Source organism: Heloderma suspectum, chromosome 1 (genome assembly GCF_057233095.1).
Source record: "Heloderma suspectum isolate Gila_16-S chromosome 1, 16-S_ref, whole genome shotgun sequence".
Taxonomy (NCBI): domain Eukaryota; kingdom Metazoa; phylum Chordata; class Lepidosauria; order Squamata; family Helodermatidae; genus Heloderma; species Heloderma suspectum.
The window spans coordinates 218,721,322-218,739,756 of NC_139458.1; the positions used below are offsets into that span (position 1 = coordinate 218,721,322).

Here is an 18,435-nt window from a genome sequence, read left to right on the forward strand (position 1 = left end):
TTGTATATAATATATTGGCTTGTGAAATGACAAGATTAGCCCACTAACATAATATTATAATAGTACCCCCTGCCCCTGGTCTCAACTGATTTACTGTAGCCCCCAGGGTACAATTTAAAATGCTCGTTTTGATCTATAGAATCCTATAGATTTTGTGTCCTGCATGCCTTATAATATCACCTTTTTCTGTGGTCTACTGATATTACTGAGGTCAATTGAGAGTAGTCACTTAACAGTACCATTTGTCCACTAAACATAATGGATGGGTTGAGAGGCATTTTTGTGGTTGCTCTATAGCAGGGAGGGGGAACTCCCCCCCCCCCCGCCCCAGGTCTTCCCATCAAGCTTCTTTTGCTGTTATCTCAGATCAGACATAAGAGCATATTTAAAGCAATACCTGTAAAGCATTGAGCTGTCCATTTTGCAGGCATGAGAGCTGTTGCAAAGAATTGAGGTGTCCATCTTATTTATTCATTTATTTGTGATATTTATATACCACTAAATATAATAAAATCCCTAAGTGGTTCAGTTTTGTGGGCATGAGAGCAGTTGCACTGGTTCTTACTCCTGAGCAGACTTGCATAGAATTGAACTGTGTTTTGTATGCTTGGTGAAAAATGTCCAAATGGGTAAGAATTACATCTGGCCCTGCCCACTTCCATATTTAGTATATTTTTCATTCCCTATTATATACCGGAACCTAAATAGCCCCCCAAAACAAACATTTGCCAGAACCCACAAATACACTGCCTAAAACTTGCTTTAACCAACTAACCCGCTAAAACTTTAGTCCATATTAGAACTGTTTTTTTTGTGAGTAACTGAAATTTCTGATTTACAAACTTCTTTATTTTGTTGATTCTCATAGTTTGAAGGCTTAGGTTGGGTAAGAATATATTTTAAGTATGTTTGTCTATGTCAGTTAGTCACCATCCTATCTCCAGCCACTAAATGACCAAATATTGTAATTGTAACTGACATTGGATAAGGATAAAGAGTCCAGGCCCAGGGCTGGGTGAAAATGAAAAGTTGAACTTGGTCATTAGTATAGTAATTAATGCTTAATGGCATTATTATGTACAGGTTGAACAGGAGGAATTTTGGTTATCTTTATTATGTTCAGCTACAGTTAGTGATGATTTTCTTGTATAGATGTACACACCAAAGTGGAATCTGTCTCAGGAAACAAACTTATGCATGTGCAGCTAATGTGGCTGCAGATGTGCATCTTTAAATGCACAATTGCATTCATATCATGGTCCTCATCTAGGTCCCAATGAAATGGCTGGATGTGTCTTTTGATGCAGTTACAGCAATGCACATCCTACCTAGTTTCCCTAGAGCTGGACTTGGGGCAGTTTTTAATTGATTAAAGATAAAGCTGTATGCACACTTGGGAGTAAGATCCAGTGAACTCAGTGGGACTTCCGAGATGCACAAGATCAAGCTGAATGGCAGCTAGGAAGTACTGTGTCATTCCAATATGCTTGTTGAATGTGTTATCTAGGAGGCAAGTACTGTGTCATTCCAGTATGCTTGTTGAATGCATTATCTAGGAGGCATGAACCAAAACCTGGATAAATTCATGATAACCCCCATGAAGTTACTCTAATAAGCCGAGTCATGAGAAATCAGCTGCTATAGTTCTATACATCACATTGTAACTTACACAGTAAATAATCTAACTAACCTGTGATTAAAAATGTTTTCTTGAAAGCAATAATGAGGCAGACAGGTTGACCATATTCTAATAGTGACTCCTGAATTTTCTTTCTAGGCTCAGCGACCAGGCCAGATCACTAAGCATTCCCTGTCTGAAACGCCTGAAGTTGTAGATGATTTTCTTTGTAATTTTCTAATCAGAATGGGCATGAACAGAACACTAGATTGCTTTCAAACTGAATGGTAAATCTTTTTTAAAAATGTTCTCACTACAAAGCTGCAGAAATAAATATAGCAGTGTATGTGCTACTGCAAAATGTTATCACTTTTAAAAACTTGAAGTGTTTCCAAAACACTTTTAAGTGTTTTTGTCACTTTTTTTCATGACAGGTACCGTTTTCTCTGTGAGTGCAAGTTTCAAACTTCTGTCAAGGGTAGGTAACTTGTAGCCCTCCAGATATTTTGGCCTATAGCTCCCATCAGCTCTAGTCAGCATAGCCAATGAAGAGGGATGATGGGATTTCTAGGCCAAAACATCTGGAGGGCCACAAGTTGCTCAGCTACAAACATTTTAACAATGTGATTCCTATAAAACACCATTTTAAAAACTCAAGCCACTTTTCAGGTTCAGCCTGATTTCTTCCATATACCGAACTGGGTGGCTAATACCCAGGTCCGTATACTCCATTCTAAAATAACATCTAGGTGACTCAAATGTGTGAAGAAATGCTCAATTATGAGAACAAAGTAATTACGTTAAGTAAGCAAATCTGCAACATTTGCTTATTTTTTATAAGTTTCTCTGGTTTGGCTTCTCATGAGGTGGGGTGGGGACAAAAGATTATTGCCTGAGACCACAGTAAATGCTGCTCAACCCCTCTTCGCCTTAGCTTTTGGGACATCACAGTATATTTCCCCACACTTTAAAACCGATGTTTTCAGCATATAGATTCCGATACCTGCCCTTGAGAATGACAGATATGCCAATCTGCAACCTACAATGCATTAGCTGTGTAAAAATGTCAATAAATGTTAATTGTTCACCTCAGTCCTGAAGGAAAATTCTGCCACAGCATGCACTCATATCAAATTTTTTCAAGAGCTGGCTGTCTAGCTCAGAGCTGTCCCTTCTAAAAGGGGTTTATAGCAGTGGTAAAGGCAAGTAGAATTCACTTTACCTTCCACAGTTGTGTCTCAGCTGCAGGTGGAAGCACATTAGGTTGAATACCATTAAACTATTTTAGGTGGCTATACATTTATTTTGACCATAAGCCCCCCACCACCTCTTCCTTCATGTATCCATTTTTATTACAACTTGATGTGTAGTGGCCAAAATAGATTAGCATTTCTTCACGCATGGAAAACATTTGTATCTGTGTGGTAGCATCGCTAATTTACACAGATCCTTTGTAAAATTTGATCTTTTGAAAGGTAATACCTGCACAGTGGCAAAATATTGCCTTACTATGATAGCCTTTAAGAACTCCAGCTTAATGAAAGACTTGTGGGAATAATGAATGTCTAGAATTTTATGTTAAATTCTGCAACTAGGAAATTGAGATTTTTCAGGTGGAGCAGTTTATATAAAACAGGCAAATATATCAGAATCATATTTATGGATTGGAGGTAAGAGCTTTTCCCTCTGTGGCAGAAGAAGTGGGGCAAGGGTATGAAGCTGCTAGGCCAGATGGGGAACCCCCATGGGCCTGATCTCACCTGCGGCTGGAGGTTTCTCATTGCTGGTCTAAGCCCTAGTTCATATCTTTAAAAAAATCCCCCCTACAAAGCATCCTGTTACCACAGCCATGTGTTGGATGTAATAAATGCAGTGGGTATCCATGCTAGTTCATGATCCCTGGAAAGCCCTATTACCGTGATTCTCTTCCCCACCCCACTCTTTTGAGGAAGAGAGAAAGAGTGAGCAGGAATTATGGAAGGTTGGACATTGATGTGCAAACCCCAGCTCATGCTGTATTTTTCCTCCCATAGCTGTGGTGATGGAGCTTTTATGTTTGAAGAACTTCTTAACTCTATGAAGCATAGCCATGAGATATAGCAGAATGCACATGTTCATGTTTATCTCTGGTATTCTGGGACAGCTGGAATCCTTTTTATAAAGGTGATATTCCATGCTATGATTGTAACCATGCAGTATTCTAGATTCTCAGTATTCTAGATCCTGAGGACACACATGTGAAGAAGTGACTTCTGGATCAATGCTTACAGTGTTAAAACACTATGTTTAATGGCTTGTGAGCTGATGTCCTAAACATATATTTTAAAATCGCTTTTAAATTGTTAATTAGCATCATTAATAAGTGAAAGCAAATTATAGTTATCAAATTTCTCTTTGTACAAATATCTTTCTCTTGCTAATATACAGTTGATCCGTGCTGTGATCAAACTCTAATGGGATTTGAAATGAGAAAATAATTAGTGCTGAGAAAGTTGATTCATTTACACCTATAAGAGCTCAGCTCATTTATTAAATGACCCTCTTAGATATGAAAGTCTGTTTAAGAATTAATCTTTAATTAATTTAAGCAAGGTAATTTATATGTTTATATCACAGCTTGAGTATTTTGACTACATACTTAGATATTAAATTTCATCTTTTAACTTTCCGATTAATGTTTTAATTGAAGTATAAAATAATTATAGTATTTTTGTTATAAATTAAGTTTTTCATCATTTGTACAAATCTATTTATGCACTTAGACACTTAAAACTTTCAGGTTTATATACAGTGCATATGGTGGCTGTGGAGTATGTGTGGTGGAGTGGGCGGAAGAACTGTGGTCTTTTACTGTTTCCTCTTCTGACAATTTTCTTTAATTGCCAAATTAATGGCATAACTGATATGAAGAATGAAGTCTTAGGATTGATTGTCTATAAATAAGAACTATGGAAGGTTCTACTTAAAATCCTAAATTTTGTAATCGCAAAAGCCACGTTTTGCACTTGCAATAAAGTAAGCAAGTTCACAAAATTTGATTTATTGTATTTTATTTAACAGATTTTTAGCCCACCTTTCAGGGTATCTACCTTCACAAGGTGGCTCACAACATGATCAATGACAAATAATATACTAAAATTCTAGATTATTAAAATATTAAAAAAAACAATAACAATAGAGCAACATTAACATTATCATCAATAGATAAAACAATAATTAAAACACAGCACCCTAAAAATTACCCAAATGCAAACTTGAGGAAGAAGGCCAAAATAGAAGGGGTCAAAAGTATTCCCCTTGGGAAGGTATTACAAAGATAGGGGCCCAAAACAGAAAAGGCCCTCTCCCTGTTACTTGGCAGTTGAACACTTCTCATAAGTGAACCATATAGGAGGGCTTAAATGCTGTTCTCAAAGCTTGCGCAGTTGCAAGTGGTTCTTCAGATAACTTGGTCACAAATTGTTTAGGACTTTACAATTTAATACCAGCACCTTAAATTGGATCTGGAAACTAATAGGCAACTAAGATAACTGCTGCAGTATAGGTGTAATATGAGCCAAATACCCAGCTTTGAAGCTCCAGCAAGTGTTCTTGCTGCCGCATTCTGCAACAATTTAAGTTTCCAGACCATTTTTAAGGGCAGCCTCATGTAGAATGCATTACTGTGATTTAACCAGGATGTAACCAAAGCATGTTACAGTGAGGCATGATCAGTCCACTTTGCAAAGCAGCCAAAGCTGGTAAAAAGCACTCCTGGCTACCAATGATACCTCTGCCTCCGTATATAGTGATGAGTCCAGGAGCACTCAGAAACTAGGTGCCCGGCTCTTTAGCAGTGTGTGTGCAATCCCATTCATGACAGGCTGTACACCACCATCCAGATCAGCAAGTTTTCTGACCCACAGCACTTCTGTCTTGTCTGGATTAAGTTTTAGCTTTTTCAAGAAAGCACAATTCATTTTGTGTAGAAATGTTGTCTTTTGGTGTATGTGAAGGGCTGGAGAATAATAAGTGTTAGAAATAATGAAAAACTGTATGATGGGGGGGATGATTCTGGTGTCCATAGAGATAGACTGAGAGATGAACTAAATGACAAAATCCTGTGACCACTAGAATCCTAGCACTGGTCTTCAGGTCTTTTTGCAAAACTTTCCAATATGTTTTTGAGTTTTCTTTTCCTCCCTCCCTCCCTTCCTCCTTTTCTTTTAATGAAAAATGAGATTGTCAGTAAATTGCTTAGTATGGTAGATTCCATGTTAGATGTCAGGTCTAGGCCTCATAGTTTTAAACATCATTGCTCATAAAGTCATGCAGAGTCTGTTGCAGTCTTTGCCAGTTTGTGGCAGAAACTTATCACCCAAGCAGTTTTTCCACTGTTGACCCATTGCAGTCTCTCACCGTCTGCCACAGATAGAGACTGATCAGGAAAGACTGGAAGCATCACAATTTTTGTGCTGCTTCAGCTGGGTTCACTGTGTACAGGAGTCAACAAATTATGCCTGGGCTTAGTAGACAGAACTATTTCTACTGAACCAGAATACGATAAAGGTGTATCTGAACGCATGCAGCATGCCTTTTCAACCAGCATGTGTCAGCCTGCCCTTCATACTGAATTAAAGTATTAAGTTCAATAGTGCAGATGGCATTGTTCTCTATAAGCCTGAGTCCCCTGCAGGTCTTTTCCTGAAAATTAAGCATTGACCTCAAGCACAGGACACATCTGTTTTCAAAACCAGAAATTAAAAGCTGGAAGACAGTCTTTCCCTCTCTCTCCCAAGGAAATCCACTCCAGATGTTTCTTTCTTCCCTGCAACAATTCACCTTTACAACCCTGTTTTTTCCTGATTTGGTCCAAAATTTCTTCTTTTTTTCTCTTGTGGAAAGTGGGTGTGAGAGTGAAGCTAGTTGCAAGTGTTGCTGGGGAATGTAGAGACTGCAGAGATGTGACCAAGAGGGATAAAAGGGAAGTTTAAAATTGCCTTCTGCCTTCTCTCATCCAGCTTTGCACATGAAGAGGGAGAGAAACTAAAACACAATAATGAGCAGCACAGAGAGAGAATGGAAAGCTGGGTGTGGGGTGCACCATTTTCAATCATATCTGTGGTATTCTCAGAATGTAAGGGAGGGGAAAGGGAAGAAACCTTTGTGGAAACCATTCAGAACTAGTGAACATACTCTTCCCCCAAAATGTACTCCAGGATTTTCTTGCAGCCTAATTTAACTGCGGTAATAGAACTTCCCTTCCCGAGGGTTGTTGACACGTTGTTACTTACAAATTTACAGTCTACCCATAACTGCTTATAGAAAAGAAAACTTTGCCCCAAATACTTAGCGTGTGCTTGGAAGGTTTCATTGCCCTATAAATATGCATTTGTTCTGTGATTTTGTAAGGATGCTGGATTCTGCTTCAGTGTCGGCATCTACTTATTGTTGATCTCCTGTCAATGAAGTTTTTGATCCATAGGCCAGATACAGCATGTATAATAGCAAGGTACTAATTCATGCTCAAGGATGAGTCTCAGCCCAGTTTAAAGTTTCAGTCTCATTAGGAATGCCTAAAGTGGAATCGTTCTCATGGCTTTGCCTTCTGCTGACATTTTCAGACAGAGTTAGGTAAATGGTAAATTGATAATCAACTCCTGAAGCAGTGCTAACCAATCTACTTCCCAGTAGCTAGTTCATTGAGATGCCTTCCAGGTCTCTAAAATCAACTTTTAGAAGTCTGTTGTGAACTGTATCACAAGTGTAATAAATGACATGATAGTTCCAGAGCTCTTGATCACAATTAGTACCATTTCTATTCCTACAATTCTAAGATTTGGATTTGTGAGCTATTTCAAGATCCAATTCAGAAGCTTTTGCAGTCTTGTTAAAAAGGGAAATGTATCTTGCTGCTCTTATGTAGTGTACTTTTTAAAAAATCCACAGTCTATTGATTTGTGACATTTTCAAAGTAATAGTTCATACTTGGGATCTCGTAACAGATAAGGCATAACTAATCTATGTTAAGCTATTCTGAATACACATTCTTTCTTAGGAACATAAGAAATGCTTTGCTGGATCAGACCAAGGACCATCTAGTCTAAAAATATTTACAAGAATCCCAATAACCATCAAGTACTTGGGTTCTTAGTGATTCATCCAAATTGTCCAGTGATCCACCAGTAGATCACCATATGTCTTCTGCCCATTTCTGCATTAATTGATATCATTTCTCCTTTCCAAAGTTCAATTAAATAGTTTCCTTGACAATTGTCTGCATTCTTAGAAGTACAGTTTGGATCCACACAGCACACATTTATTGCTTGAGGTTACTTTCCAAAAATACATGGTCTTATAAAACAATGGGTTGTATCTAACGTTGACCGTCTGCCAGCAGAACTAATACCACTGGTGGAATGGATTTCTTCTCCCCCTGCAGTCTCCTGTGTGTACCCCAAATCTGTTCCAGAGGGTTGAGGCACCCCTTGGAGACGATTTGTGGGGCTGCAGGGGGAGGAGAACAAGGGAAAGTCCTATTGTGCAAGCAGATGTCCACAACGTTGGATTTAACCATATCTTTTCTTTCTCTCTTGGGAGCTGATACAATAAAAACATTCAAAAGATGTTTTAAGTGTGATACCTTTTCCCCAGTGTTCTCCCTGCCCCCTTGGAACTCTCAAAAATAATCTGAGACAACAACATTTTAATAACTTTCTGAGTAAGAAATACATTGCATTTGACCCTTGGGGAGCCTGCTCTGTTTGACATTCCCATTTACTAGCTGGCCCTATTTAGATTGGTCCACAAATGTGAGAGAGATGTGATCCTGTATTGTGGGTAAAGGGCTCCACTCATGGATCTTCCTAATGGTTGTGGCCAGGAAGAAGTGGGCGGGGGAGGGGGGAGGAGGAGAGAAGAAACAAACTATCTTTATTCATTTAATTTCAGGTATGAACTGATGCAGAGAGGAGTGCTCGAACCTAAAGACATTGGATTTGTTCCAGATGCATATACCTGCAATCAGCAGTTGGAGAGGGAAAACAAATGTTTAAGGAAGGAAATGGAGAGCTATAAATTTGCAGCGAAGTATGTTGTTACTGTTGTTAATGGGGCTTCTGCTTTTCACTTGGGGCTAGATCCTCCCAAATTAAGTACAATTAAATCCCATTAATTTCAAGGGGAATGTTAAGCATGTGTTTAACTCTTTCAAACTTATGTATTTACAGAATATATCAACAGCTCTAATTGCAAGGACTCAAAGCAGTTAATTGAAGTCAGTGGGATATAAGGGTGCTTATGTTGGACTAGATGGTACCCACATAACATGCTATAATAAAGTGCCAACTAAACAGATTTATGGAATTCATGACTTGCATAAGAACCTTGTTAGGAGCTAACTGACAGGATAGAGTTGAGGCAGGCCCTGGGGTGTACCAAGACTCCATGCCCATCACAAACTCCAAGCCCATCACAATTTATAAGTCCATTGATAGAAGGGGTCAAATAGGTTCAAGAAAACAGAGAGCGGAATGGGATTCTAGTATTCGGGCAGAGCAGGATTCTAGATTCAGGTGGGAATGATAGCTAGAAACAAAATCAGAAGAGCAAAGCTGTTCAGGGTTCTAAAGGTGTTTAAGTGGTTCTTGGCTACCTAATTTCATAAATAAAAAATAACTACTTTCCCCTTGACAGAACCTTTGTTCTGTTGGATAGCCTGCTTTCCTTGGGTAGCATGTTTTCCGTGCTCCATAGAAGTGCACATGGAATATTAGCTACTTTTCTTGGCAAAAGTACCAAGGAAAGAGAAATAAGCAGTAGTTTAATCCATATAAAAACCACTGAGGAGAAATATTGTGCTGCTGAAGTGAATGGGGGAGTAATGGAATGGGGGACCCCATTGTCATTGTCAGGCCACTTCCTGATTACTTGCAACAGAAATGCTCCCCTGCAAGGGTGGGGGACCCATTAGGATAGTCCACCCTCAGAGACTTATGGAACCAAATGGGTTCCTGAATGCTCTGGGGGATTCTGTTGAGGCTGTTGTTTCTTTGTGGAATGGTGAGATGTGAAGGGCCATCAACATGATTGTTCCTGAATGTCCTCTCCAGTGCTGCAGAACCCATTCCTCCCCATAGTACTCTGCAGAGTTCTGGGCAATGAAGCTGGCTGGACGATGACTAAAGTCCAGGTAGCAGATGACTTGCTCCAAAGCTGATCAAACACTGCTTAGAGCACATTGTGTGCCTCCCATGTGGTGGTGCAGACTGCGAGAAAGGCTTATTTCACAGCCTCTGTCACATGCTTGAGAAGTTGCCCAGCCTAGTTCTTCAGAGTGGTTCGGAGCTTGCTAACCCCAGAGGCAGCTCCTTTAGAGCCCTTAGATGCCCATTGTAATGCTTTTTGATCGCATTTTGAGGATAAAGTCATCCGGCTCCAAAGCAATTTGGATGCTTTGGAGCCGGGGGATATGTGGCTCGGCCACACTGTGGGCGAGAGCGATCTTGGAATTGTTGTCGATCACAAGCTCAATATGAGCCAACAATGTGATGTGGCTGCAAAAAAGGCAAATGCTATTTTGGGCTGCATTAATAGAAGCATAGCTTCCAAAGATTTGGAATTGGAGCCTACTCAGGGCACAGACGACAAGGATTCTTTCCAAGGCATTATTCCATTATTACTTTATGACCCTGGCAGTGAAACAGCGCTGGAGGGGGGCTTGCTATTTGTGTTGCCTTTTTTTTTCCGTAGTCTACGTAAACATTTACGTAGACTACAGCGACCAAATAAGGAATGCGAATGGCGGCTCCCTATGGGGGCCGCCATTATCCGTACACACTTTTTTTTTTTTTTAAAGTCACCTGTGATAGGCTACGTGACGATTGACGTAGCCTATCACGGCTGACTTTGCAGATCTAGCAGTGATAGGCTACGTGAATCGTCACGTAGCCTATCAGGGGGCGTTTTTTCTTTTTCTTTTATTGCAATGGCGTCAGCGGCAGCCGGTCGAAAGACCGGCTGCCGCTCCCGCCCCGCTGGAACACCCGCCGAACCGCCGGCTGGACCCGCCGCCGGGTGGGACATTCGGCGAAGGTAAGTCCCGTCCCGGGGGGGGTGCGGGGTGCGGGGGGGGTTCGGAGGATTTCTCCCCGAAACTTGTTCGGGGGGCCGAACACGTTGGCGCTTGGCCCCCCGAAGTTTCGGGGAGAAATTCTCCGCCAACCCTACTGAGAAGCCGTCTGCGTGCGCATGGGGTCACCGAAAAATCTGGCCACCGCTGTCATGAAACCTTGATAGTCCCCAAGCAGGGGGTCATTTGCGAGAAGAAGTCCCGAAGCCCATTTAGCTGCCACGCCTGAAAGTAGGTTAATGATAAAGCCCACACGAACCTGTTCTGTCAGGAAATCCTCAGGCCGAAGGTGCATGTACAGCTCCGATTGGGCCCTGAAAATCTGAAAAAGTCCTTTCTCACCAGAAAACTTCTCTGGCAGAGCCACCGGGCACTTGCAGTGGGGGGGAATCGGGGGTGGAGGGGCAGCTTGCAGAGCCTGTATGGCAGTCGTCAGTTGAGCCACTTGATCAGAAACAGCCTGGTTCTCTTGCGCGAGAGCTTGCACCGCCGAGTTCATGGCACCTTCCAGAAGCAGTAGGAGCAGAGAAAAAAAAAGAGGAACGGGGACCAAGCTGTCAGGAGCACCCTAGCTGCCTCTTGCAGTCCCCACCAATAGCCAACTCAGGACACAGACGACGAGGAATTCTTTCCAAGACTTTATTCCTTTATTACTTTATGACTCTTTCAGATAATAATCACTAGCGATTAAGCAAGGAACAGCACTGGGGAAAGATAGCAGAGTAGGCTAAGCTCCAGGTAAGGCAGTTGGTCCCCGTTTGAAGGAGAACTGCGGGAAGACTCTGAACTTATGGGCTATGGAGAGATCCTCCCTTTTACCCTTGGGTCCTCGAAACGCGACCGTTGTTTTAGCGCCAAACGAGCAGAGCGCCTCCTTTTGGCGCTCTCCATCTGTCAGTGCTCCCTGCGTCTGTGCCGAGCGTCCAGCAAGCCCCCCTCCAGCGCTGTTTCACTGCCAGGGTCACTATCTATCCCAGGAATGCTGGCAGGAGGAATCTCTGCCAGCTGCTGTGCTTGTGAGAGATGAGCGAGCTCCTCTCCCATGGATTGCTGTTCTTCCTCAGAATCAGAACTGCTGGGGGCTCTATGGGCTCAGTTTCCACCCTGACATCATGATGGGCTGGATGAGGGCCAATAAACTGAGCTTGAATCCTGGCAAGATGGAAGCACCTTTGGTGGGTGAGTTGCAGGTCTGAGGAGTAGGTCAATTGCCTTTTTCGGATGGAGTTATACTTCCCATGAAGGAAGAGGTGTGTAGTTTGGGGGTACTCCTGGATTAATTTTTGTCACTTCAGGCTCAGGTGGCTTCAGTGGCTAGGAGTGCCTTTTACCTTATTCCGCCGGTGCGCCAACGATGGCTGTTCCTAAAGCATCCTCGCTTAGCTGCTGTGGTACAAGTGCACATGTGGTACAAGTGTAACCTCAAGATTGGATTATTCTAATGATCTCTATGTGGGTCTACATTTGGGCTCAATCCAGAAGCTGCGGCTGGCTTGGAATGCACTTGGCGAGGTTGCGAACTGGGGCCACCTTCTGACAGCAAGCTACACCTTGCTAAAAGAACTGCACTGGCCAAGTTCAAGGTGCTGTTAACAGATAAAGCCCTAAACAACTTGGATCAGGTTACCTTAGGAACCATCACATTCCTTATGTCCCTGCCCAATCTCTGCAGTCAGTAGACGGACCGTTTCTGAGGGTGCCACAAGCTCTGGAGGTTCACCTCAGGAGCACTTCTAGGAGAACATTTAGGGTTGCAGCACCCATCCGCTGGAACACTTTACCAGTTGATATTCGACAACAAAATGTGGTCCACTGGAGAAGGAAATGGCAACCCACTCCAGTATTCTTGCCAAGAAAACCCCATGGAATGTATCACAAGGCTAAACGAGATGACGCCGGAAGATGAGCCCCTCAGGTCGGAAGGTGTCCAATATGCTACTGGGGAAGAGCAGAGGGTATTTCCAAGTAGCGCCAGAAAGAGTGAAGCGGCTGGGCCAAAGCCGAAAGGACACTCAGCTGTGGATGTGTCTGGTGGTGAAAAGAAAATCCGATGCTGTAAAGAACAATATTGTTTAGGAACCTGGAATGTCAGATCAATGAATCAAGGTAAGCTGGAGGTGGTTAAACATGAGATGGCAAGATTGAACATCGACATCTTGGGAATCAGCGAACTAAAATGGACAGGCATGGGCGAATTTAATTCAGGTGACTATCATATCTACTATTGTGGGCAAGAATCCCTTAGAAGAAATGGAGTAGCACTCATAGTCAACAAAAGGGTGGGAAAAGCAGTACTGGGGTACAATCTTAAAAATGATAGAATGATCTCAGTACGAATCCAAGGCAAACCATTCAACATCACAGTAATTCAAGTCTATGCCCCAACCACTGATGCCGAAGAAGCTGAGGTTGATCGGTTCTATGAAGACCTACAACACCTTCTAGAACTAACACCAAAAAAAGATGTCCTCTTCATCATAGGGGATTGGAATGCTAAAGTAGGAAGTCAAGAAATCACCGGGATAACAGGCAGGCATGGCCTTGGTGTACAAAATGAAGCAGGACAAAAGCTAATAGAGTTTTGCCAAGAGAACATGCTGATCATAGCAAACACTCTTTTCCAACAGCACAAGAGGCGACTCTACACATGGACATCACCAGATGGTCAATATCGAAATCAGATTGATTATGTCCTTTGCAGCCAAAGATGGAGAAGCTCCATACAGTCAGTAAAAACAAGACCTGGAGCTGACTGTGGCTCAGATCATGAGCTGCTTCTTGCAAAATTTCGGCTTAAATTGAAGAACGTTGGGAAAACCACTAAACCGTTCAAGTATGACCTAAATCATATCCCTGATGAATATACAGTGGAGGTGAGGAATAGATTTCAGGGATTAGACCTGATAGACAGAGTGCCTGAGGAACTATGGACGGAGGTCCGTAACATTGTTCAGGAGGCAGCAACGAAATCCATCCCAAAGAAAAAGAAATGCAAGAAAGCCAAGTGGCTGTCTGATGAGGCTTTACAAGTAGCTCACGAAAGAAGGGAAGTGAAAAGCAAGGGAGAAAGGGGAAGATATACCCAACTGAATGCAGAGTTCCAGAGAATAGCAAGGAGAGACAAGAAGGCCTTCTTAAATGAACAATGCAAAGAAATCGAGGAAAACAACAGAATGGGAAAGACTAGAGATCTCTTCAAGAAAATTGGAGATCTCAAGGGAATGTTTTGTGCAAAGACGGGCATGATAAAGGACAAAGAAGGCAGGGACCTAACAGAAGCAGATGAGATTAAGAAGAGGTGGCAAGAATACACAGAAGAACTATACAGGAAAGATCTGAATGTCCCTGATAGCCATGATAGTGCGGTCACTGAACTTGAGCCGGACATCCTAGAGTGAAGTCAAGTGGGCCTTAGGAAGCATTAGTAACAACAAAGCTAGCGGAGATGACAGTATTCCAGCCGAGCTATTTAAAATCCTAAAAGATGATGCTGTTAAAGTGCTGCATTCAATATGCCAACAAATCTGGAATACTCAACAGTGGCCACAAGACTGGAAAAGGTCAGTTTACATTCCAATTCCAAAGAAGGGCAACGCCAAAGAGTGTTCAAACTACCGCACAATTGCGCTCATTTCACATGCCAGCAAGGTGATGCTCAAAATCCTACAAGCTAGGCTTCAGCAGTATGCGAACCGAGAACTACCAGAAGTACAAGCTGGGTTTCGAAGAGGCAGAGGAACTAGAGATCAAATCGCCAACGTTCGCTGGATCATGGAGAAAGCAAGAGAATTCCAGAAAAACGTCTATTTCTGCTTCATTGACTACGCTAAAGCCTTGGATTGTGTGGATCACAACAAACTGTGGCAAATTCTGAAAGTGATGGGAGTACCAGACCACCTTACCTGTCTCCTGAGAAACCTGTACAAGGGTCAAGAAGCAACAGTAAGAACCAGACATGGAACAACCGATTGGTTCAAAATTGGGAAAGGAGTACGACAAGGCTGCATATTGTCACCCTGCTTATTTAACTTATATGCAGAGTACATCATGAGAAATGCCGGGTTGGATGAATCAGAGGTTGGAATTAAGATTGCTGGGAGAATTATCAACAACCTCAGATATGCAGACGATACCACCCTAATGGCAGAAAGCGAAGAGGATCTAAAGAGCCTCTTGTTGAGGGTGAAAGAGGAGAGTGCAAAAGCTGGTTTGAAACTCAACATTAAAAAAACTAAGATCATGGCATCTGGCCCCATCACTTCCTGGCATATAGAAGGGGAAGAAATGGAAGCAGTGACAGATTTTACTTTCTTGGGTTCCAAGAGCACCGCAGACGGTGACTGTAGCCATGAAATTAAAAGACGCTTGCTCCTTGGGAGGAAAGCTATGGCCAACCTAGACAGCATAGTAAGAAGCAGAGACATCACCTTGCCGACAAAGGTCCGTCTAATCAAAGCTATGGTTTTCCCAGTAGTAATGTATGGCTGTGAGGGCTGGACTATAAGGAAGGCTGAGCGCCGAAGAATTGATGCTTTCGAACTGTGGTGCTGGAGAAGACTCTTACGAGTCCCCTGGACTGCAAGGAGGTCAAATCAGTCCATCCTAAAGGAAATCAACCCTGAGTGCTCATTGGAAGGACAGATAATGAAGCTGAAGCTCCAATATTTTGGCCACCTAATGCGAAGAGAAAACTCCCTGGAAAAGACCCTGATGCTGGGAAAGACTGAAGGCAAAAGGAGAAGGGGACGGCAGAGGATGAGATGGCTAGATAGCATCACCGATGCAATGAATATGAACTTGAGCACGCTCCGGGAGAGAGCGCAGGACAGGAAGGCCTGGCGTGCTATGGTCCATGGGGTCACGAAGAGTCGGACACGACTGAACGACTGAACAACAACAACAACAATTCGACAACTCCCACAGTTCTGATGTTCAGATGTCTTTTGCAAACTCATCGCTTTACTGAGGCTTTCCCTGAAGTATGACCCAGCCAGCTATGATTTGTAGCACACAATAGTGTGTGCAGTGTTATTGCTGAGTAATTGTATTGTGTTTTTCTTGTTATATTTATGGTTGTTTTTATTCTATTGTATTTTATATTCACTGCTTGAATACTTTTGTGGAAAGCCAGTTGTTTTCCGGGCCAAATTCAAGGTGATGGTTTTGACCTTTAAAACCCTATATGGTTCCAGCCCAGCCTATCTTAAGGAGCGCCTCCAGCAGCACCAGACAGGCCGCTTAACAAGATCAGCCTCAGATGGCCTTCTCTCTGTCCCATCAGCCAGGACAGCTAGACTGGTGGGGACGAGGTAGAGGGCCTTTTCTGTGGTGGCCCCCACTCTGTGGAACTCCCTCCCTAGGGAACTCCATGCCCCCTCTTTAATGAGCTTCCGTCGTGCATTAAAAACGTCGTTGTTCAGGCAGGCATTTGGGGTGGGTTAGGGTATTTTAGAAAATGTTTTTATTGTAGAATTTTATTGTTTTAAACTGTTTTATTGTATGTTGTACATCGCCCAGAGTGGCTGGGTGACCAGCCAGATGGGCGATCAATAAATTTAATAATAAATAAATAAATAAGCGGTATATAAATCTGAATAATAAATAATAAATAAAATAAGATGCTGTCAACTATAGTAAACCTAAAAAGATATGGTGGGGTACAAATAAAACACATAACTGAATACAAAAGAAAATGTCACAATAACAGGCATTTAAATTATTTCATACCATATGCATGTTTTTAATTAATACATGTAGAAAAATAATTTTTGCTATATTTTAAATGGCAAATTTCTGAAAAGCAAAATGCCCATATTAGATCTATAAGTTGGTTTAGTAGGAACAGGAAACTTGATAGTAGTATTGATTTGCTTTTGAGAGTGCATGCAATGTAGAAAAAATTACAAAATACTAAATAATTCAAATGTTTTATATGAGAGAGGGAGATCCACTGTGCTGGAGAGAGGCAGCAGTAAGCTATCCTTAGAGATGCATTTATCCTTGAAATGTTTTTTCTGCATCTGTCTTTGTGTTCATTCGTCGTAGAAAATGAACTTGCCAGGGTTCAGCCATACCCATTTATGAGGAAAGTGCACTAGGCAGTAGTAGTTTTGTGAGCCTGATGTTCCTCATGGTACTAATATTTCTTTGGGAATGCACTTCCTTATGGATACTGATTTCAGAGATGTTAACTAGTTGTCCCTGTTTGTGATATCCTAGTGCAACCCACAAGCAAGAACACATTAAGCAGGGTTAGCAAGGATACTATAATTCAGAATACGAACTAATAACTTCAAGTCAGCAAGACTGCAAGGGACAAGAGCAGAAAATAACTGTACAACAAATGTGTCAGATAAAGCTATTTAGTGTCAGCATGTATTCCAGGAACTCAGCATGAACAGGAATACAAAACAGAAGAGCTATGAATAAGGAAGTCAGTTTATCCATACAGTATCTCACTTGCAGTGCACTCTTTACAAGGAGTGTGCATAGGGAAAAAGTTGTTCAGAATCCGCTTCAGATAGTGGGTTGCTTCAGCCTCTTATGCATGGAACTACCTCTCAGAATGCCTCTGTGATGCCACCTCTTATTTCAAATTCATAGAACATGCTATATATATTATAATGAAATTATAAAACTCCTGGAGGAAATGTTTGAAAAACACTTCTTTGGAATGGTTGACATGGTCGGGCATGTTTCACCTGTGCCAGCTTGGTTACAGCTAGAGCCGTGATGGTGCTGCCTTACCACCAGCTTTGCCTAGTCACCTACCCCACTTTATACATTAGCTTATGTGTTTTATCTCACACTGCACCATCATGGCTCTAGTTGTAACCACATTTTGGACTGCTTCCTTGTACTGTCTTTCAACCCTTCAGAAAAAGATAGTACCAAACATATTTTCATCTCTGGCAGAGTTCCATTGGAAGTAATTAACAGTGGCTTAGATCATAAGATGATTAACTAAAGGAAATTCATGGAGGAAAAGTTGCCCATCCCCTTCTTCCCACTGCAGCCACCTGCAGCTCCCCCAAATCCTCCCTCTTGAACAGTATGTGATGGGCCGCGAGGAGCTACAGTGAGAGGATGATACAGAAAACTTCCCTTTCATGAACTTCCTTTAGTAAATAAACGTTAGGATCCAAACCATTGACTGCTGCACTGTGAATGAAAGTGGTTCCTTAAAGACAATGTATTGGAGTATGAATGCATGGTTTATAGCATTCATAAGTTATACTTTAAATTGTAGGAAGTCTGACAATTAACTGGAAATGCAATAGGAGCCTGTTTAGAATTTTCTGAAAATCTGAACAACCAGCTTCAACAACCATCCTCTATATTTTTATTGTATCCAATATATATACTCCCAGTTAACAGAGTATTCTCCTCAAAGACAGGAAGGCATAGCAGAGGAAATCCCTGTAGGCTGAATGAACTGTGCGTTGTCCCTTGGGTTTGATTTAACATTTTGTATGGCTTTGACCAAAGGTTTCAGAAGGGACTCTTGAGGAAAAAGCCTCCCATCCTCAATTTGGCATTCCAGCCCTTCTCAGCCCAGGGGGAAGGAGATGGTCTTGGAAACAGGTTAATGTGGGATAAGCACCTGCATAATGATGGCCTAGTCTTTCCAGCCTTTCCCACTAAGGGTGGGGGGAGTTTAAAGGAGAATTGGGCCAAGAAGGTATGGGGAGCTCTGTCACTTGTGGGG

General features: G+C 42.0%; 1 protein-coding gene across 2 annotated transcripts in view; it reads left to right on the plus strand.

Moving 5' to 3' along the window:
• Positions 1-18,435, plus strand: part of SPAG16 (sperm associated antigen 16) — a 775,737-nt gene that overhangs the window by 21,323 nt on the left and 735,979 nt on the right. For both annotated transcript variants that reach the window (XM_084819345.1, XM_084819334.1), the window contains exons 4-5: positions 1,778-1,905; positions 8,549-8,686. In XM_084819345.1, the coding sequence (XP_084675471.1) occupies positions 1,778-1,905; positions 8,549-8,686 (266 nt within the window). The remainder of the gene's footprint in view (positions 1-1,777; positions 1,906-8,548; positions 8,687-18,435) is intronic.